Here is a 21,980-nt window from a genome sequence, read left to right as displayed (position 1 = left end):
GCTTCTCTTCAATCAGATGTGGATATATAATAAACCAATGAATTTTGTACAAAAAAAAAAATGCAATTATTCTTTTTAAAAGATGTAGGGAAAATTGGGCAGAAAGAAGAAAACTAACTGAAAAGGAGCACAGCATGGACCCTAAGGGTTATGTTAGTGCCCAAACTCCTAACTGTGAAGTTCTTACTTTTTGTCTGTCAAGTTGCAGAACCAGTTTTGTCCTGCAGGTCAAAGCTCAGCAGTGCAGTGAACAAAACTAATGTCTTTATAGGGGCCAACTTGAAAGAAACAGGCCTGAACAGCAGGATTTTCACACAAATACAAAATAAACACATCCGAAAAGTTAGTTTATATAATATGTCATCATGTAAAAAAAAAAACTTTGGCTAAAACAGGCATATGCACAGATTGTTTTATTAATTATTTCAATAACTTAAAGTGGGTTTTCCTTCACCACACAGAAGCTTTGCAGCATGGTCGGTGACAGAATCTACAGCTTCAGAGTAGCTTACAACCATAAGAAAATTCTTCCATTTTCCCCAAATCCCTGCAGTACTCACTGAATACTTTCACCTTGCAGACTACAAAACTTTTGGTTGTACAAGAAACACATCTCTACTAACTAAAACTTGCATACATTTTAAATTGTATTGATTGATTTCATGAATTGTAGTATGTATTTACCATGCATTCTTTATAATTAATAACAATTAAAATATTAATTCTCTGGTATTCATGATCAGGAAATTCATAATTACATGTTTCAAATGGTTAAAAAACGTAATTTCTTGTTTTATTTCAGTGTTTTTTTCTGAATCTCCTTCGCTGTGAATGCACACATATTTTTTGATATGCAGCAATCTTCCAATTCTCTTTGTATTCTGTCATGTACAGCTGAATTTGGATCACTACCTTAAAAAAAAAAAGTTACACTCAATATCATCTTGAAGTACAGATGCAACTTTTTTTACTGATCATCCTAGCGTACCATTTCTAGTACAACAAAGGCATTTACAAAATCTCCCAAACAGCAGATTAATAAGATTTTTTTTTACTTTTGACAAAGCTGCCTGATCTCAGAAAGCCTCACTGAGATTATGCCTTGGTGGTTGGGCACGGGAACAGGCTCCCCTGGGAAGCGGCCACAGCTCTCTCAGACACATGGTGTGACTCTTGGGGATGGCCATCGATGATCCCTGGGTGCTCCTTCCATCTCAGGATATTCTGTGATTCTGTGAAAGTCTCTAACACCAGGTGAGCTCTAATAAACACCAAAGCACTCCCCCCGCACCCCGCCCCACGTCCCCCCGGGAAGAATTCAAAGCAGTCCGGTCTATAAACCCGGCCCCTTCCTGCGCCCATGGCAGGAGTCGGCAGGAAAGCGGCAAGCAGAAGGCGGCAGGAAGCGAAAGGAAAGCGGCAGGAAGCGAAAGGAAAGCGGCAGGAGGCGGCAGGAAGCGAAAGGAAAGCGGCAGGGAGCCCAGTGGAGGCACGGGGCCCGTCCCCCGCTGCCGCCTCCCCACGGCCGCGCCTGCCCGCGGCGGGAGCGGGGAGTGGCCGGAGTCGCGCGGGAGCGGCGGGGCCGTGAGGCGGGGCCGTGAGGCCGTTGTGTCCCGGCCTAAGGCGGAGAGCGGTGCCGTGGGGACAAGGGAGGTTTGAACCGAGGTGCCGTCAGACCGGAGCCCGGCGGGATGGCGGGGATCCCCGGCGAGCTCAGCCTCATAGATAAGGGCGTTAAGAGGTGAGTGCGGGCCGGGGTGAGGGGAGGCCGCGGCGCGGGGCCGAGCTGCCCCGCTGACGGTGGGCGCCTCTCTCCCCAGCTTGCGGGATGTGTCCCTGAGCTCGGACCTGCACACGCTCAACGCCCACTGTAACCACATCGCCAGGATCCAGGGGCTCGACCACCTTCGGAATCTGCAGCACTTGGATCTGTCATCAAACCAGATCCGGCGCATCGAGGGGCTCAGTTCCCTGGCTAAGCTGCGCACCCTGAGCTTGTCCTGTAACCTGCTGACCAAAGTGGAGGGTCTGCAATGTTTATTTATGTCCATTTAGCAAGTTAAAAAGGTTTTCTAAGTTTAAAGTCTTAAAGTTTACTTCTGGAATGTTTGCATATAAGTAAGGTTGTACCAAGTTAGTATGAGTTAGTATGCTAACCGTTGTATAAAGTAAAATTTAAGATGAGTATATATAGTCTTTGTAGGCCTTAGCGTAGCAAAATACCTTAATTTAGAAGGAAAACCAGATTTTTGTATTATTATTATAGTTTAATGTCATAATTCATAGTTATGGTCTTTAAAGGTTCGCTTTGCAAGCTTTGAATTGGATGAAAGCAGAGAATTCTTTTGAAAATTCTACTGTTTCTGTTTTTTCCCCACACTTTGTTTAGGACTGGAAAAACTCTTTAATTTAACTATCCTGAACTTGTCATATAATCACATACATGATCTCTCTGGTAAGTGATATTGCCATGTGCTGTGCAATACAAAGCATTTGTCTCACTCTAATATTGAAAAACTTGAAATACAGTCAAGTGTATTTTCAGAAGTTTCTAGCGCTTCAAGTACCAATTCACTGAATAATTCTAATAAAGGTAGAAATTGCTGCTCTTCTCAGCTTTAAAGTTTTTAAAACTAAAGATTGTTCTGAACTAGAATTTACTCTTCTGTGTTTGGTGAGGCCAAGCTTGTTCAGAAAGTAGTATAGTAAACATTTTAGACTTACTTACAAAATATTAATATCTTTCATTTTTATAGAACAAAAATGCAACTTTATATAAGATATGGAATTTCTTTTCTGTATCGCTTTGTTGAAATAGTCAGTTGTTGCAATTTCATGGTACAAAATCAAGAGAACCTGTAATGGAAAATGAAAAGAGCATTGGTAACAGTTTTGTTAATGACCTTGTGTTATAAAACGAAACTTCAAGGAAAAAGTTTATTTTTACATGCTTTTTAACAGAGATTAATCTGTTTCTTTAAAGCTAGGTCACATAACTAGTACGCTTAAGTGTTGTAATTGTGGTAGAGTAGCATAGGTAATTGACATGTAGACAAGGATATGGAACAAGTGTTGTTCTCTCATTTCTAGTTATGATCTCTTATTTACTGAATATTTTTTAACACTATGTTCTAAACTCCATAGTCTAGGACTGTAGCAGACAACATTACTTTGTGTTTATTTGGTTTTTTCCCTGAAATTTCCAGGATTTCAATCCCTTCATGGAACCAGACATAAGATTAGCCACATTGACCTTCACAGCAACTGTGTAAACAATATTAATCACTTACTTCAGTGCACAAAGGGGCTGCACAGTTTGACATACCTCACACTGGAAAAAAACGGAAAAGCCAATCCAGTTTGTCACACAGCAGGTATGGATCTGATCTTGCCTAGATAATTTGTGCTCATTAGATCAGTGATTTCCTTTAAGCTGTAAGCTGTTTTCTGAAGCTTGCAAATTCATTCATAAACTGACCAGCCTGTAGAAATCTAAATTCTGTCAAAATTAATTAATTTCCCATTAAAAAATTTCCTTTTTTTCCCCCACGACATACTCTCAAAATTGTAACTTGTATGCTCTGATAAGGCTCAACACTTTCACTAGTGAGTGCAGAAGAGGGCCACCAACATGATTAGAGGGATGGAGCATCTCTTCTGTGAGGAAGGGCTGAGAATTGGGATTGTTCAGCCTGTGTCTTTGCTACCCCTGAGAGGAGTCTACAAAAGGAGGAGAGATACTCTTTCCAAGGGCATGTAGTGACAGGACTGCAGGTCACTACTCCATGACAAGGAGGAATGTCTTCAAACTGGAGTAGGTTTAGATTACATACTAGGAAAAAATCTTCACTGTGAAGGGTGGTGAGGCACTGGAACAGGTTGCTCAGAGTGGTTATGGATGCCCCATCCCTGGAAGTGTTCAAGGACAGGTTGGATGGAGCTCTGACCCACGTGGTGTAGTGGAAGGACGGGAGTATTAATATTATAAGCTGGATAGGTGGAGAACTCCAGTAATGTACTTAAAGATACTGAACTGTGCAGACAGAGAGCAGGCACAGGACGTGGACAGTCTGCTACTGATAAGGACCGTGAAAGAAATATCAGTAACAGTTAGCTTTTCCTTCTTTTCCCTTTGCTTTGGTCAGCAGTGACAGACTTTAAGATCCTCTGCAGTAATTAGCATTTTCATCCAAATAGGTGACAGGCATTTCACTAGGCAGCATGGAGACAAGTTGGAGAGTGCATGTGGATACATCACTTTTAGTTGTGTTAGAGCTTCTGGTTTGAGGGTCCATTATTCAGGCCATTAAAATGTTACACTCTTAAGTTCAAACAAGTTAAATTTTAACATTCTATATTGGTGTAGGTTTTTTTTTTTTATAAGAGGGTAAAATCTCTTACAGGAAGATAGGAGGACTGATGCTTTTGCAAGAGTTCAAAGATAATTTCATTACAAAGAGTAGGACAGTAGGAATTAAAACAATGCAAAATAGTAACCATATCATGAGCATACAGTTGATACGGGTGTAACGTATGTACAGTTCAAAAGAGACATCAGAAGTTATTGAGGAAAGCCAAATAAAGTTTTAAGTAATGTTTTTAAAGGTACTCATCATGTTTTACAAATACATTCAGGCACTACAGAAACAGGACTATTAACATTATCTGATTAACTTAGAAAATGCCAATAGTTTTCTTCTGCAAGTGTTTATGTACTTCTTCATATCTATGTCTTTGGTGGCACCTTCAAAACTGCTGTGTTCAGCAGCCCAAATTCTAATAAATTAAAAATGCTAAATTAATTGGTTTACAGTTTCATAACACCTTATTTCATTCACTGACAAAGGATGAAGTTGTCTAAGCCCTTTCAGAACTTGCTTTTCTATTACATTTGTCTGCCCTTCCACTCGGTACAACAGTTTGTATACAGTAGGCTGCTATTGAGTGGTTGTCTGTGCAATTGCACTGTGCTGATGGTGGCTGGGAAATGTCTGTGTAGATCAGGACTAGGCAGGCAGCTTCCCAGTTGATTTAATTTGTAATGTCTGTTGAAAGCCTTGAGTGGGGAAAGGTGAGAAAATTGTAGATTACTCACTACTTTTTTTCTTACATTAAAAATGCAGTGAATCATTTAAGATTATGAGGTACCTAAAATACACCCCCTTGGAAAGCTGATTTCAATTTAAATGTGGTCTTTTTCTCGAGGTTATAGAGAAACTGTTCTTCAGTCATTGCCCCAGCTAACAGCTCTAGATGGAAGAAATATTTCTGGTGAATCAGTGGACCTGGCAGAAGAAAACTGTTCAGATTTGCAGTGTTCAGAAGACATTTTGGACTCTTTGATTTCACCTGGGTGCCCTTCTTCCCAATATCAGGTTTGTGTGTACTGGTTTTAAAATTGACATATTCTATTTTTATATTGCATGCAACATATTAATGCCACAGGGGTTGTCTTTTGTTCTGATAGAACAATGTTCCCTTGCCGCTGGCAACACCACACATCGACCAGGCGCTGGCTCAGTTTCGGCAGCGTACAAGGATACCAGTGCAAGGTGCTACCAGCTCCTCCACAGAGCTTGTCTCATCTTCTGAACCCGAGAAGACCGAGCTTGATAAAATATATAGTGAGATAAGGATTAAAAAAATAGAAGATCAGATTCTACAGATACTGCAAAAGGTGATTTTTTTTTTGTGATGGCACAGCAAGTTTTGTTTGTAAGAGAAGGTGCACCTTTCTGATAATGAAAAATTTGCTGAAACAAACTACAGCATTTCTACTGGTATGTATGGGCTGACTGTGCTAATGTGTTCTTAATCATTTTGAGAAGCTGGTAATAGAATAAAAACAAGTCTTTTAAACTGAAGGTTGCACTTTGTATCATGAATCATTCCATACAGTATAAAAACCATAGTGAATAAAAATCACAGTCCTGACACCATCAATATGCTAACTGAACCAAAGTAAAACATGAAATGCAACAAAGTGCCTGGGTTATACAGTTGGTGAAAATTAATTTCACCTATAGGTCAACTTGGTCTGATATGTTTGTAATGTAATACAGTTTGTGTTGTTGACATAAGTAACATAAGTTTGCCAGGTTTGTTTGGTAGGTGATGTTTGCAAGGCTTTTTTGGTTTTTAAGTGCTGTGTTTGTTTTACTTTTCTCACCAACTGCCTAAGGATTTTACAAAGCTTCAGGTATTTCAAAAGGAAACAACTAAATGTTCTCAAGCATTCTGGGTTTATTTTAGCTTTAAAACAACAAAATATTTCAACAAGTAGAGAATGGAAAGTAAATGGAAAAGTAAAGAACTGGAAGCAATTGTTTAGTTTTTGTCAAAATTTTTTTGTGTGAACTTTTTTAAAAATAGCACCTGAATAAGTGTTAGAAATTAGCCAATCAGAAATTGTAAAATTTGTATCTAAAACTTTGATTTCTTCTTAGGTATCTGATAATTCAAGAAAGGAAGCTGCTCCAAGTGTTCTCAAAGCTAAGAGAGACACAGATCCAACTTCTGAGAGTGAAAATGAGAGTGGAAAAGAGAACAACAGAAAGGTCATGAAAGGAAGCAAGATCCCCACTTACCGTAAAACTGCCTTATCTGCAAAAGGTCATGCAAGTCATCTAAAGAAGAAAATAACTGACAGGTATCCCAGTGTTTACTATATGAAGCCAAAATTAATTAAACTGAATATTGCCACCATTAAGATAGTTTTAATTTGAAACATGTCACTGAAAGTGGTAGGTTGAGTAAATCAGGTCAGTAAATAGTGCTCTGAAAATGAGTAGCTACTGAGGCTTCATTCGGTTGTTTCCCCATATTTGCTGTTTCTTTCTTCAGATGAGAAGGAAATTGAAGATTCCAAAACAAACACTTCCAAAATCCTAACAGCTTATGTTTATATTTTTATTTTAAATTGTGATGACAAAAGAATTCTCCACAGATGGAACTGAAAAAATAAAAGATTCATGGTGTCAGAACAATGGTCAAGAATATATATTCTTGATGAAGCTGAGGATGCCATAGTGATTTGTTTGATTTATATAGTAAATGTCAGAAGTGATGAGTAGAAGACAATACAAATTGGAATATATTTGTTCAGTCAGCTGCTGCAGCTCTACAACTACTCTACTCTCATAAAATTATTTCATGTGTATATGGTCTTGAGATGGTTTTAGGTAGCATCTACTAGTTGTAAGTACCTTTTTGGAGCTGAATATTTGAATTTAGCTGTTACTATGGTCTGACTGCAAATTATTTTCAAATTGGTTTTGAACTCCCTAGTATTCAGCAGCTGCACAGAAATGTAATTTTTTTTTCATTTAAAAGTTACTGTTTAAACTCTGCTTATAGAGGAGAGAAGAAGAGTTCCTCAAAGTGTCCATGCTTCAGTCAGAAAGACTCTCATTTTAAAGTAGTGGGAAGAAAGGCTGAAATACTAACTGGAAGACAGAGCAATATGGAAAAAGTAGAAGAATGTGAATCTAATCCCATAGAGGAATCAACATACCAAGTAGGTTTTGCATCATTTCAAGTTAAATATGAGTATATCTTCATCTGAAGCCAAACATATTTCTCCTGGTCAAACTAATACTGCAGGTGACAGAAATAATTCCATGTAGATATTATCAAAAGTAGTGGAGTTCTTATAGTTCTTATAGTGTCAACTGGGAGAGGATGTATTTTTTTTCAGTTTAATGGGAGTTTTTGGCCTGGTTGCTTGCACTTTGTTGCGTCATCCATGAATTCCAGGAAGACAAAAAAGTATTGTTCTTTTCAATTTCTTTCCTTGTTCAATTATAAATATTGTTTGTCATTTTTGGCTGTGCTTGAATGTTTCTTAGTAAGTTGATGCTTATCACATTCTTGCTAAGGTACTGATTCAGGAACTGGATCAGGAGAAAGAAAGGAGGTGGAAAGCAGAGCAAGCAGAGAAGAAATTATTAGAGTATATCAGTGAGCTACAGAAGCATACAAAAGAAGAAAAGAATATTCAGAGTATGGCTGTTCACACTAGAGACAGGTAGGGAAACAGTGCTGTAGTCTAAGAGTTTGTTATGGTGGTTTTTTTAGTTTCCAATAATTCCTTTTGTAGGCTTAAGAAACAAGGACAGCTTTAAACAATATACTTCGAAAATAAGGCATCAAGAAACTGCTAGAATTTGTCTCAGTATTACCTAGTGAAATTCCCTTCTGCAGCTTTCTTCCTGTTCTTAGGCATATCAGTATGCCACTTTCCTCCATTTCTAGACATTACTTTCCAAGCAATCTGTATCATAACTGTACCTTCAATTCAAGCTCTAGTAGCTGTCCCATATCATACTTCTGCCTTCTGTGTCCCAGTCTTCCTTTCCACATATACCTAGAGTGTTCTTTGCTTTTACCTGCACAGCACATTAGAACAAAAATGTTTCTGGCAGGCCAGAGTTGGCCCATAGGGCAGGGCAGGACTAGCACATCTTCAGAGAGATAGTTGTCACCACCCTTGTGTGTTCTGAGCAGCGGCCTTTTTTAAAAAAAATCTTATTTTTGGAGATGTCTGCTCCATTTGTCTTTTTCATAACTGCATTGTATTTATCAAAGCCACATCTTCTTTCTTTTAGGAAAAACCAAGCTACATGCTTCCTGAGTTACCATCGATGACTGACTGTGAATATTTCCCCTTTTTCCCTATTTGTTTTAGGTTCACTTCCTACCTTTATTTTATACCCATCTACATTTATACCATCTTCTGTAGGAGGCTTATTATGTTCCTTGTAAAGCAAAGTAATACTGGAATCAAATCCTAAAGGTTGTATCTATGAGGTTGTCTCCATCTCAGGTTTTTTAAAATGAATTTTCATATAGTAATGCTACACATGACTTAAGTAATAGTTTACATGTCTTTAGACAGTTTTATGACAATGCTGTAAATAGTAAAACTCAGTGGTAAACAAGATATGTCACTACAACAGCTACTAATGCCTTTTTCTCAGTGTATTTGGCATCAAACTTCTAAGTAAAATGTTTGTAATGCAACTTTATTGTGTTTATTCTTAGGTTAAAGGAATTGATATTGAAAGAGAGAGATGCCAAAGCAAGACTGCAAGCAGACGTCCAGCAGCTGAAAGGTGAAACTGAAAGGCTTACTAATGAGCTAAATCAGGCAAGAAATAAAGAGGCAGCATACCAGAAGTCCATGCAAGCTTTAGAAGAAACACTATCCAAGATGGAGACACAGAGATTACAGCAGCGAGCAGTAGAGGTAAATATTTTTCATGAGTAAATAATGCAATGGCAACAGGGTGGCTATCATAGTCCTGAATACAAAGAAATACTAGATTTTACCAGCTCTGAGTCTGAGTTGTCCACAATAAAACCTGGGGCCTTTTTTCTGCATAGTAGTATTTAACAACAGGTATCCATTTTAATTGTCAATTAATGTATTTTATAAATGGTGGTCTTAAGATAAAAGAGAAAAGTCCTATGTACTTAACACTGAGAGTTGATATTTTCTGAAAATACAGAGTGAAAAAGACAAGTTTTTAAAGTTGCTAAAATCAATAGACATCTTACTACTGGAGTGGAAATCTAGTGGTTCTGTTTTGCTGATCTAAAGAATTAGATGTTTTTAATTACAACCAGAACAAAACAGTAATTGCTGAGAACGTTATAGTTTGTGTGATGTTTTGTGTTTGTTTGTTTGTTTGTGATTTTTTGGTTTTGTTTTTACAGCTGGAGAAGATAATGATAATTTAGTAGTCAGAGAATCTTTGTTGTGTATACAAATATATAAGATCAAGATGTTGGACCAGATACTGCCACTATTTCTTTCTGAAAAATTAGTTGCTGAATTTTAAGTGTCCTCCAATATTTATTTATTTTGTTTGTTTATATTCCCATGTTAGTCCATTCCTGTGTCACTGAACTTAGAGAAAATTAATCTTAACACATCCATCCTGAAAAGCCTTTGAACTGATAGTGTGGTGCTCTAGGAAGTGTTGTTGTTCAGTTTCCCTGAAAGGAATAAGAATCATGGAGTGTGCTGATAGACAAACTGCAAAGTACCATCCAAAACACCCTCTACTTTAGGCTTCTGTTTGGGCACTTGAGTGGCTCTTCTGTTTCTTCCTTACCCTGGAGCTGTCATGGAATCTAGAAGTGACCTTCAGTTTAGATCAGTTATCTACCTGTCAGTTTGAAAATTACTAGTTTTAGTGATTTGAAGAACAGGAGAGTGGGATTTGCAAATATGTGTGTGGCTTTTTCTATCCTATAAGAATGGAAACACCTTATTGATGTATGACGTTTTTATTTTTCCTTCAATGACTTTGTAGAAATAAGTCACCTCTTTTGGTGGTAGTAGCATTATTAAGGGACGGTCTTTGTTCTTGTCTTTAAGATCCTGTAGCAAATGCTCCTTAATAATTTCAAAGAATAATCATGATGGTCTCAAAACTAAATCCTCTTTTTGAATGTTCAGATTTAATATACCTCTGGCCTGTTTTATCAATTCCAAGATTAAGAAATTCTAGAATATTTTATGGAGCTTTCTCACTGTACATCCTGGCAATTACTTTCAGTGGTAAATTATGGTTACTCCACATAGCCACCACTTTCTAAGGCCTTCAGGCAGCATTACTAGATGACTTTTTGAAGGGATTCAAGATGAGTAAGTTTACTATGCATCTACGTGCGTACCCTATTCCCTTGTTCTTCCTTGACATTTTTGTCAAAAAGTGTTCTTGCTTGACATTTTCAAGTGCTTCAATTTAGGAGAGAATTGCTTCTCTTCTTCCACAAAACTAAGGAATACAGTATGGTGTATCTAAAAGTTACTCATTAGACTATTCATGAAAAGGCTTTAACACGTAGAACATAAGAACTCAGCCTTCTGAAGTGTCCTGATTTTGAATTACCATTTAATGAGTAATCAAAACCTTTTTTAAAACTTTTTCATATCTTTTTTCTTCATGTTGAATCAGAAAAGAGTTTTGTATTTAAAAGGATTAAGTCTATAAAATGGAATTATTCATAAAAGCTTGCATTGAAAAATGCAAGTGGAAAAAGTGGAGTATGCCATCTGGTGTTTATACTGATTCTACATTTTTTGTAAAATCATTAAAAAGCAGCTCTGTTCAGCAACTCTAAACTATACAAATCAGAAAAATGGAGATTTTTTTCAAAAGTGGAGTGTTAAAAAAATGAAGTTAATGTTGAATACATCTAAAAATGTTGTTTGAAACTAATAAAGTATTACAATAAATGAGTTTCTAATTGAGGAAATTGTTCTGCCAGTGCACTTCTTCAACTTCTGCAGGACACCTTGAAGTTCTTTACAAATTAAGTAAATGCCCTTGGTTTTTTATTAAGGTTGCTTTTTGAGTTGTAGGAAGTTACGACTTTATTTTAAACATCTTGTCTTAAATTTATTCAAGTGTTACAATATTAAGAAAGAAACAAAACAAAAAAAAAACCCAAATACAAAACTCTTAGAAAGCACCTGTTCCTTTGTGTTCTAGTATAAAACATGAAGATTAAATTACAGTTTTAAGAAAATCTTGCTCTTGTCTGAATGACACAGATGAAACAGGTTCAAGAAGCAGAGCTTAAAGCATCAGCAAATGAAAGAGAAGTACAGTTACTTCGAATATCTGTCCGACAGCAGAAGGAGAAGGTAAAACAACTACATGAGCTTCTTGTATTAAGAGAGCAAGAGCAAAGGTACGGGGTCGTTATTTTCTTTTCACAAGTTAATAGAGATGCTTGTGTTGCCGGCATGTTTTGTTTAAATGTGTTCTTAAGGTATGAATGTGTTTTTGTATGGGTTTGGTTTGTTTTGGAAGAGTGGAAGAGATGGTCTTTGTTAAAATGTATATGTCTTCCCATGCATTTTCCTGCTCATTTAAGAATATCTTGTAGATTCCTGACTCATAAGTTCATGTAGGCAACTTCCAGCCTTTCATGTGAAAGGTTCTTGTCTTATAATATGGCTGAATTCATTATATTAAATACTTGATCTGTAATCCAGGAATAATCAGATAAAAATAAAATTGTATTTGAATTGCTGTCTGAAGAGCTGCATATGCTACAATAACACAAAGTGTTCCAAAAAATCAGTCAGCCTCTGCAGTATCTTGCTTGTTGGGTGGAGGGTGAGTTACATGCCTGGGTGTTTTCCTCTTTGAAAATTTCCCTTTTTTGGGGAATATTTGAGGCTAAGCACAATTGAATAATTTCTACAAATGTTTGAATTAAAAATTAAGAATATTCCTTTGGGTATTTTTAACAGCAGTCAGCAGAATTTTCCTCATGCCAGGACCATTGTCAGAGAAGACTGAAGGCTGTCTGTGAGATGAAGGAATTTATCCCATTTATTATGTAATTCGTTATCCTTGTTCAGTAAGACCAAGGAAATGAACTCAGCATTGTGAGATCCTGCAGTTCATGTCTCAAGTGTATGCTTGGTAATTTCAGGAAGGAACTTGGAACCCGAGTTGCTTTATATGGACCTGAATTCCAAGATGCTTTGTCAAAGGAAGTGTCTAAACAGCAGCAGAGGCATGAACAGCATGTTAGAGAATTGCAGGAGAAAATTAACATGTCAAACCAGAAGTATAGAGAGTTAGAAGATGAATTTCGTTTAGCTTTAACCATTGAATCAAAAAGGTTTAAAGAGGTAGGAGAACATTTCATCTCACACTAGGTGGGGTTGCAGTTCTCTTAAATGTGTTGGGCTTGGGTGCATATTCTGGGTGTGGTTTTTTGGTGTTTTGTTGGGTTGTTTTTTTATCCCTATGATCTTTGCTCCAAGGATTCATGCAGAAATACTGGTAGAAGGGCTTGAATGTCAGTGATTAGAACAATGACAGCAAATACCAAGTTGGCACTCAAAAACACCAGCATTTTTGTTCATATGTAGAACTTAATCAAAAGAAATTTTAAAACCCCCCCCCTCTGTCTGATGTTATTAATTTCTTTTAAAATATATTGACCTTCAATTAGAATATATTCAATTACAGTAAATTTTTGGTTTATGTATTGATAAGGTTATCGTTAAATATATATATATATATACACAAGTGCATTTAATAATACCATTCCTTATTGTGTAAATTTTCAAAATTGAATTTTGGATATACATTTTGAAACTCAAATTCAAAATTTGCTAGCTAAATTCCTTAGAAAATTTATTTCTGTGGCGAGTGTTTACATTTTTTATATGCTAAATAAAATATTACCTACTTGTACTTAAATTTGGTTTTCTTTGCTTTGAGTAAGTTTTAAATAGATGGGAGGAGAAAGAAAAGACAGGGGTTTTACCCTTTAGATCTTTCCGTTGCAAGAAAAAAAGGCTTGAATTAACTTTGTCTTTTATTTGAGATTCTGGTGTCAATTTTAACAATGAGATTAGATCAAGGCATTGCTTTAAGTTCCCAAGTATATTTTTTCTGCACTGCTTCCCATCCACCCATGATGTTTTTTTGCGCTGTGTGTGAGGTTTGTTGTTTTGTTTTTGGTGGGGTTTTTTTGTTTGTTTGTTTTTTTGGGGGTTTTTTTGTGTTTTTTGGGGTTTTTTGGGGGGGGTGGTTTGTAATTTGTTTTTTTATGTTTTGTTGGGTTTGGGGGTTTATTTACAAATATGTAGCTGGGTAGAACCAGTTTTTCAAGTTGAAGTTTCACAAACAAACCAGGAGAAAACTGGTTTCAGATATTCTCTAATTCCATATACAGTTGATGAATTTCTGTGTTTTCACGTGAAATTCAGATGTCACCTGTGTTTATATATACACTGTTTTTTCCAAAAGTTAGCATTTTTCAAGTCTTGTCTTATAAAATTTTAGGTAAAACAGGATTTTGAAAAAGCTTCTGCTCATCTAGTTGAACACAAACAAGCCCTCTTTGAGTTGGAACGAAGGGAAAAAGATATGGCAAGTCTGATCCAGGACCTGACAAATTTAGTGGAAGAACAGAAAGCAAAAATTGCAGAATTAACAAAATCAAACGAGGAAGTTACAGCAAACCTAAAGGTACTTGTTTCTAAACATTTCAACTACATAGATTATTTTTTGTAATGTTTCATTTATAAAAGTTAATGATTCTACACAAGCTTGGTTAACTAAAAGACACAGGTTTCCTATTGCACTAAAACCTAGTAGTGCACATCAGCCTTTATTCTTGCATCTTGCACTTCTATTTCTCATAAATACTGCTCCCCGTGTAGAAAAACGTGGACTAATTCATGTTTTGCAAAGTGCACTCCTTGCGCTGTGAGCAGTAGTAGTTGGTCAATCAAAAATACATTAGTAGCCCTGACCCCTTGTAAATTCAAAGAAATGGAACATGCTTCTGCACTGGTCACTGTATATGAAGTAAAAATGTAATTGAACTAATAATACAGTGTAGTTATTAGCAGCTCAGTATCTCCTAGTTGTATAGCATTAAAAGTATGATTCATTATCTACTAATAGTCAAATTTTAATCTTAAATACTGTGGGCACAGTTGCTTTGTGGCAACATATTCTAGTACTATTCTATTATCCATAAATAATTTTTATAAATCTTAAAGATATAACTTTTGAATGGTTGTGTGATCCAGTTCAGCTTTGTGCTAATACTTGGGTGAAGCACAACCCCTGCACAGCTGTTTCTAATCTCCCTTCTACATTTTGTTGTTTTTGTTAGGGTGCCCAAACATTTTTTTGTTGTACAGAATAAGATTCTGCCAGTCACTGGTGCTTTTAAGAACAAAATTGAAAAATACCTATATTAAATAGCTGTAATCTGTAAAACGAAAAGTAGCTTGGATAATAGAAGATAAATATGTATCATTGGAAGTGAAAGTACATTCCAGCTTCTGTCGTCTTCTGATTCAGTTTGTAATATCTTTACTTTCTCTTTTGCTTTTCTTGACTTTTGCATTTATAATTCTGAGCAGGTTTTTATGATGACATTGATATTTTAGAGTGGGTATTTAGAAGTCAGCTTTATAGTTTCCTGGGATTGAAGTATGTCAATTTGAAGCAAACATTTGTGTTTCAGAACTGGAATGAGATGCAGATAGAACCCTGAATACAAGTAGCATATTTTTCAGTTACCTTAATTTGGTGTATATAAGGATTACTTTCCTAACCCCTTAATATTGATTTGAAATTTTGAATGTTGTTTTAAATGATCTTTTCTGTCTTTTCCCAATGTTTGTTCACACAGTGTCGAACTGGAGAGCTTGAAACTGTGATTGAGGAGGACAAACAAAAGGCTGTTGAAGTTGAACTTCTAAAAAAGGAAAATGGAAAACTTATTTCCCAGCTTACAGCCCAGGAATCTGTGATTGATGGATTAAAAATGGAAAGAAAAATATGGGGGCAGGAGTTGGCAGAACAGGGTAAAATAGTGAGGTTTTTTCTTTTGCAGAAAAAATTTTGGTGTTCAATATCTGAAGTTTCAAATAAACACTCATTTTTTTCAGTTTTAATCATGCCAGGGTCCTTGGGTGCCTTCCTGATCTTATCCAGTTGTAAAGATGATGTGCAAAAATAAATGTTCTGTGGCACATGGGCTGGTGCAGGATCTGTAACAGCAATTGTGGGAGTCAGCTGTGAATACAGTTATCTGTTTCCTGAAAATGTGAAAATACCATAAAGTTGTACAAAGAACTTTTAAACATGAAACTCAAAAAGCAAGGATCTGTAAATAATGTTATGTAATGCTTCTTGTCTAGCAGGGAAGTCTAATATGGAAATTTCAGTTCATATCTTAAAAGAATGTTAAATGCTGGGAGAAAAAAAAGTTTGGGCGTTTTTCTCTATTCCTGGGACTCAGCACCACCTTGTGGTCTTTTGGGGTCTGTAAGAATTATTGTCAACTATTTTTCAGAGTTTTCAAAAAGGATAAAACACAGACTTTCAGTTCTGCATTTCCTCTTAAGAGTTACCTACCTACAGATTAAACCCCTACAGTGTTTCCAGTGGGGAGATTAGTCAATACTTGGTTTGTAAAGTTCTCACCTTCCCCAGCCCAATCTCCCAAAATTCCACATCTTGAAATCATGTATAAAATGAGTTTCTATTGTAATGTGAATATCCTCTTTTGTCCAGGAGCTCATCTTGCACAAGATCGGGGGAAACTGGAGGCAAAAATTGAAGTTTTAACAAATGAGATTGACACTTTAAAAAAGCAAAAGGAACAGGACAGTGATACCATAAAAATTAAAAACAAAATTGTGGATGATCAGACAGAAACAATTAGGAGATTAAAAGAAGTAAGTGATATATCTGACAATTTGTGTACTTAACTTTCACTGTAAGTCGTAATTTTAGCTATCACAAAGCCTGTGATAAAAGCTGGGTCTGCACTCACAAATCACAATCAGGCTGTCAGTGGCAATTCATTTCACTGAGAGCAGAAGAGAGCTTTTTATTAAATTGATGCACAGTGATGCTACTTTGAATCTCTCATTGAACCATATTTATGTACAGATTCTCTTTGCCTTGCTTCAGTTTAGTCTTGGTAATGATTTTGAGAGAGGTGAAATTATGATAGCATAATTCTTCCTGAGTGTTTAAAAGAAAAGGAAAAACAATTTTTAAGTTTGCTTCACATTTATTTTACAACATAAATATTTTTTCTTTATTTGTTCTTGCAAAACACTATTTTGGCAGCAGAGGTAATATGTTTTGTCCCAGTAATTCCATTTGCCTCATTTAAGGACTTAAAACTAGCTTATTAGTCAAAATTGTATAGCATGTTAAGTCAGATGCATTACTCATTGTTACAGATTGTGAGCTCAGTGACTTACATATAAGTTGTTTATTTAACTTTTATGTAGAATAAGAATTTAAAATAACTTTTTGATTATCTTGCTTTCAACTTCAGATTTATGTTTTGATGACTTTTTTTTTAATTCAGAATTCTTTTAGAGGAAGATTAAGTAATTGAGTATTACTTTACTAAGTGTTCTTCATACATTCAGAAGAGTAAACTTTCATGTTCTCTGCTTTATTCCATCGTAGACTAAACACATTGTTACATTGAGGTAGCAGTAAAGGGAGTTTATGTGTTCTAAAATATTTATCTTCTAAAGGGCTTAGTAGAAAAAGATAAACAAATCAAGAAACACCATGAAGAAAATTGGGAAGCTCAGAAATTGCTTCGAGTACAGTTGGATGAGAAAGCTGCTGAATGTGAAAAACTAATGGAAAAAATAGAAAGGCAAAATGAAAGAAAAGAGGAATTAAAGCAACTGCTAGAAGAAAAAGAAGTAGAACTTGATGACATTAAGAATGCACACAGGTGATACATGCAAATCACAGTAATTCTTTGGTATCATTGTATGCAACACTGCTTTGTTCTGTAGTCAGAGAGTACTCACTTGCTATTAAAACTCACAGAAATGAGGAAAAATAGAAGCATGAAAAGCTCTTCTGCCTTCCTAAGAAGTGGTATTTACATTCATTGTAAATATGTACATTTTATTTTCAGTGCACTGAAAAAGAGGTGGCAAGGTAAAGGAGAGCTATTAAGCCAGCTGGAGGTGCAGGTTAAACAAATGAAGGAGAACTTTGATTTCAAAGAGAAGAAGCTGATTGAAGAGAGAAATAAAAGCCTTCAAACTCAAAGGTGAACACTTTAATAGTTTATTTTGTGAGTACTCAGTTATTATAGAGTAGCATTATTAATAACTCTGCAAAAATGCTTGATTTAAGTGGTAAAAGAACGTGTAATACCTTTTTGACTACTTGGTGAGCCTAATTACAAACTTGGCCCAGAAGGAATTCTTGCTGTTGAGGTGACTTACTTCATAGAACTGGCATTCAGTTACAGCATTTGGCATCTGAACTTCTTAATTTCCATTTTCTTTGAAAATAACCTCATACAATTGGCCTTGTCCCATCAACACAACCAGCCCCCATCCCTTCTGTAGAGCCTTCCTGCCCTCCAGCAGATCAGTACTCCTGCCCAACTTGGTGTCTGTTAATCACTATTTCAGTCTGTGGCTGTTTCTGAATTATGTCATTCTTTTCCCATTCAAATAGCAAGATTTTTAATTTATTTTCTTGTTCCTCTTTTACTGCCAAGTTCTGTGATCAATTAATAGTTAAATATGAGATCATACATAAACAAATACAACCCAGAAAATTATTTCATATGCTTATGGAATGATGAAGGAGTTCACTAGACCAATGCCTGTGATAAGTTTAGATTCTTACTGTTATTTTTACTTTATTCTTTGGCCCCCTTCTCATGTTTCTTCCTTCCTTCCAGCTATTCTTGAGAAAATACCAGCTAGTTAATAAGACTGCATAGAAAGAAAAAAAAACAGAACCACAAAAAATCAACAACAACAACAAAGCCAAACAAAACAAACCACCTCAAATAGTCCAGTAGTATTAGGGTTTGGAATTGTTAGAAAATCAGTAGTGAAACTGATATTTTTGTTCTTAACAATTCTGGTTTGTTGCAGAATTTTGTTGTAAATCGATTGTATAAATTTGCCTTGTTTTTTGTTCCTACATATTTAAGAATTATCTCCTAAAAGCAGAATTTGCTTGGAGTTAAAGAAATGCTTCTTTCCAGTGAAGGAGACACTGTTCTGTTTCTGTGAGAGACAGGCTCACAGGCCATTCACAGGATCACACAGTTCATTCACTTCTTGGGAATCAAAAGTGTAAGATGTGTGAAAACAGGTGGAGTTCTTATCCATGATGACAGTAGCAAGCCCTAATCTTTATATCCTTTGCTAGTGATTAAATGACTCTCCTTAGAGAATGCTAAAGGTCCTGACACAGCGCATAAAGCTAGAACTTGTACTTGAGAAAACAGGACATTTCTGATGCCAATATATAATTACCTTCATGCCTAAGTTATAAAAACCTTATCAAAGGCAGAATTTGACAAAGCAAAGGAGTTATTTGCAGGACTATGATTTTTTTTTCAATCTTTTTTTTTAGGATTGCTGTCGAAAAGCTTCATAAAATGGATAATGCCTTCAGAAAACAACTTGAGTCAGTGTTGGCAGCACATCAGGAAGAGCTCTTGCACCTGAAAAATGAAAAGGAAAAACAAATTGAAGCAGCAAATGAAAAAGTAATTTTAATACTCAATTTATATGTTTATTGTATTTGCATTTTTATTCTCCAGCTGCTGCAAGAGTGGTGCCTGGAAGTCTCCTGTTTGAATCTCAGGCTGACTCTGGATGGAAACAGTCCTGGTTTAGTACTCAATCTTAGCGCAGCAAGAAAATCTCTAGACTTGTGCATTGTAATGTTTTATATTCAAGCAAAGCTCCATACGATGCGGCTGTTATGAATCAATAGCTAAACATTCCCTTATCTATACAGGCAAGAGTAATGATGACTATGCCAGATAACCTATTTAACTCATCCATGCCAGCCTTAACTGTTACTGCTTCAGGCATCTACTGCATTCTTCCTTAACATGACAACTAGTGCTTTTTTCCATAATAAGTTTTCTGGATTGATACAGTACTTGCTACCTCCCAGGAGACTAATACATTTTTTTAAAGAAAAAATTCTGCTACTGCATCCAGTATCAAAAGTAATGCATTGTATATTCAAAGATATAAGCATGTAACTCTTGCATTGCTTATCAGTTTTAAAAATTGCCAAGATTATATGGGTTTAGGTGTATTAAGAAAAGCAAGAATTCTAATTCATCTCTCTGCTTTTTCAGGTCTACTCTGTTGAAGAAGAAATGAGGGAGCTTCTGCAAGAAATGGCAAACAATAAAAAAGCCATGGAAAATAAAATAAGACGACTTACACATGCACTGAATGATATTCAACAAGACTTCGAAGATTATTAATATTTATACTAAAAATGTATATTACACAAGCAGTTTCATCCACTACAATGCACTTTTCCTTGTTTTCTAGAGAATTAAGTTTTTGTTGTATATTTTGATAGTTCAGGGAACAGGAAAATGTTTCTACACTGTTTTCATAATAAATAGTTATTTCTAACCTTTGGCTATTTTTAACTGCTGTCAAAATGGGTCAAAACATGTATAGATGAAAACCATCATATGAATTTAGAAATTGGCATGTTTAATAAGGGAAAAGGAAGTTGGAAATGTCTTAGCCAAGAGTTTGAAGCTTTGCTTCAGTGAGGTAAAGATTCTTGTAATGAGAGAACCAAGAATGTTGAATCACAGAAGGGCTTGGTTTGAAGGGGACCTTAAAGATCATGCTGTTCCAACACACCTGCCATGGGCAGGGACACCTTCAACTCTAGACCAGGTTGCTCAGAGCCCCATCCTACCTGGCCTGAAACACTTTCAGAGATGGGGCATTCACAACCTTTTTTGGACAACCTGTTCCAGTGCCTCACCACCCTCACAGTAAGGAATTTTTTTCCTATTGGCTAATCTAAACTTACTGTCTTTCAGTTTAAAACCATTCCCCCTTGTCCTGTCACAACATGCCCTTGTAAAGACTCCACGTTTCTTGGACCTGAAAACATGTTTAATCTGCCACTGTTGGAGAATGTGTAACTACTGAAACTTAGAGTGGCTTTTTTGGCAGCATAGTTTGGTTTTCTCCACAGCAGTAGGCTTCCTACAGGCTTTTGAAATAGAGAAGATAATAACCTAAGAGCTTCTTAGAGAAGCAAAACATAAGCCTTATGTTAATATATTGTTATTTCATGGTGGAGGCTTTACCATCTCTGTTGTACTCAGGCATTTACTTCATTTGCTCGTTCTCAGAAGCCCCGAAACTGTTCCTGAACTACCCCATCCTCTGAAGCATTTTCATGCTGCTCTAGTGAAGAGAGCCGTGAGCAGTAAAATCACGGGGACCGCTGGGTCACCAGGTGGAGCTATTCCTCCTTGTCCTTATGCCTCGCAGTGGCTGAAGCAGAGCCCTGTTGCTCCGGTGACCACAGCAGCTCTAAGCCGATTCACCATCTGGGTTCAGAACCCAGGCTTCGGCACATTGGCACAGTGTAAGTGACGGGGCATTTTGGTGCCCAGCAGCCCCGAAAAAGTACTTAGTGCTAGTAAAAAGCCCTGGCCTTTGGGCAACTGTGTGAGGCCTGCTAGGTTTGTTATCAATTTGTTAATTAAAGCTTGTGTGAACCAGAGCTTGATACCAGCTGCTTCTTGATATGAGGTGCAGCTTAAGCGTGAGATGAAAAAGGCCTTGAAAATATGGGCACAAGTTGAAGGCAGAGGCCGTGGCAGCACAAACAACATCCTGATCATCAGTGACTAGTCTTTGACAAAGCACAAACTTGAAATCTGGGAACAGACTCTTTGCTTTAAGAATGGAACTAACAGTTGCAAAGCAAAATAAAAAAAAAGGCAGCCCAACAATGGAACTAACATTTGCAAAGCAAAATAAAAAAAAAGGCAGCCCGACAACTGAATGAGGCATCTGCAACAGGCTGGGAAAACAACCCCACTCTGCTTCACTCAGGGGGAGGTGTGTAGGGCTGAAAATTATCTAGGGATTGCACGGTCTTATAAAAAGGTAAAATTCCAAATTTGTGGAGGGGACAAAAAGCAGGCACCTGCTTCATCTCTGACTCCCCGCATCGAGTTCCCATACCTGAGCCATGGAAACACCAGGAGTGAGCCATCAGCACTAATGGGGAGATGCCTGCATTGTGGTACTCTCAGCTAAGGTAGGAGGGAGCTGTTAAGGACTGTTTGCTTGGAGTCTGTGCCTTTGGTCCATATCGTGTAAAAATTAATAAATAGTGGTAATAATTAGCAGGGTGTAAGAACTCCATCAGTTCTCTATAGGCAGAAAAATTATTTCTTAGTCTTGTGCTCTATATACCCCATCCACAGTATGTGAGGGAAATACTCACCTGGAAAGCTGTTCAATAGCGTTTTCACGGATATCATTGGTGCAGAAAACTTGCACTGCTTCAGAGTCCTTTTCTGTCATGTTTATCAACTGTTTCCAGGGGCACTTCTTTTTTCTTTGCTTATTGTTTTGGGTGAAGTAATTGAATACCTGGAATGCACCAGGA

The 21,980-nt window shown here is 36.7% G+C and overlaps 1 protein-coding gene across 1 annotated transcript; it reads left to right on the top strand.

Annotated features, from left to right (window-relative positions):
• Positions 1–1,494: 1,494 nt before the first annotated feature.
• LRRCC1 (leucine rich repeat and coiled-coil centrosomal protein 1) lies at positions 1,495–19,894 on the top strand. The gene is made up of 19 exons (XM_014254122.2): positions 1,495–1,741; positions 1,821–2,026; positions 2,390–2,455; positions 3,207–3,374; positions 5,206–5,375; positions 5,468–5,677; positions 6,447–6,649; positions 7,357–7,516; positions 7,878–8,026; positions 9,043–9,247; positions 11,567–11,706; positions 12,460–12,661; positions 13,827–14,012; positions 15,193–15,367; positions 16,080–16,243; positions 17,066–17,274; positions 17,464–17,601; positions 18,933–19,068; positions 19,675–19,894. The coding sequence occupies exons 1-19, from the start codon at positions 1,692–1,694 to the stop codon at positions 19,804–19,806; spliced, it is 3,069 nt and encodes a 1,022-aa protein (XP_014109597.2). The 5' UTR covers positions 1,495–1,691; the 3' UTR covers positions 19,807–19,894.
• The last annotated feature ends 2,086 nt before the right edge of the window (positions 19,895–21,980 follow it).

The sequence above is a fragment of the Pseudopodoces humilis genome, chromosome 1, assembly GCF_049639895.1.
Source record: "Pseudopodoces humilis isolate 2021_Gansu_Grassland_sample_001 chromosome 1, ASM4963989v1, whole genome shotgun sequence".
NCBI lineage: Eukaryota > Metazoa > Chordata > Aves > Passeriformes > Paridae > Pseudopodoces > Pseudopodoces humilis.
Note: the sequence above shows the minus strand (reverse complement) of the source record. Positions and strands in the feature narration are given on the sequence as shown.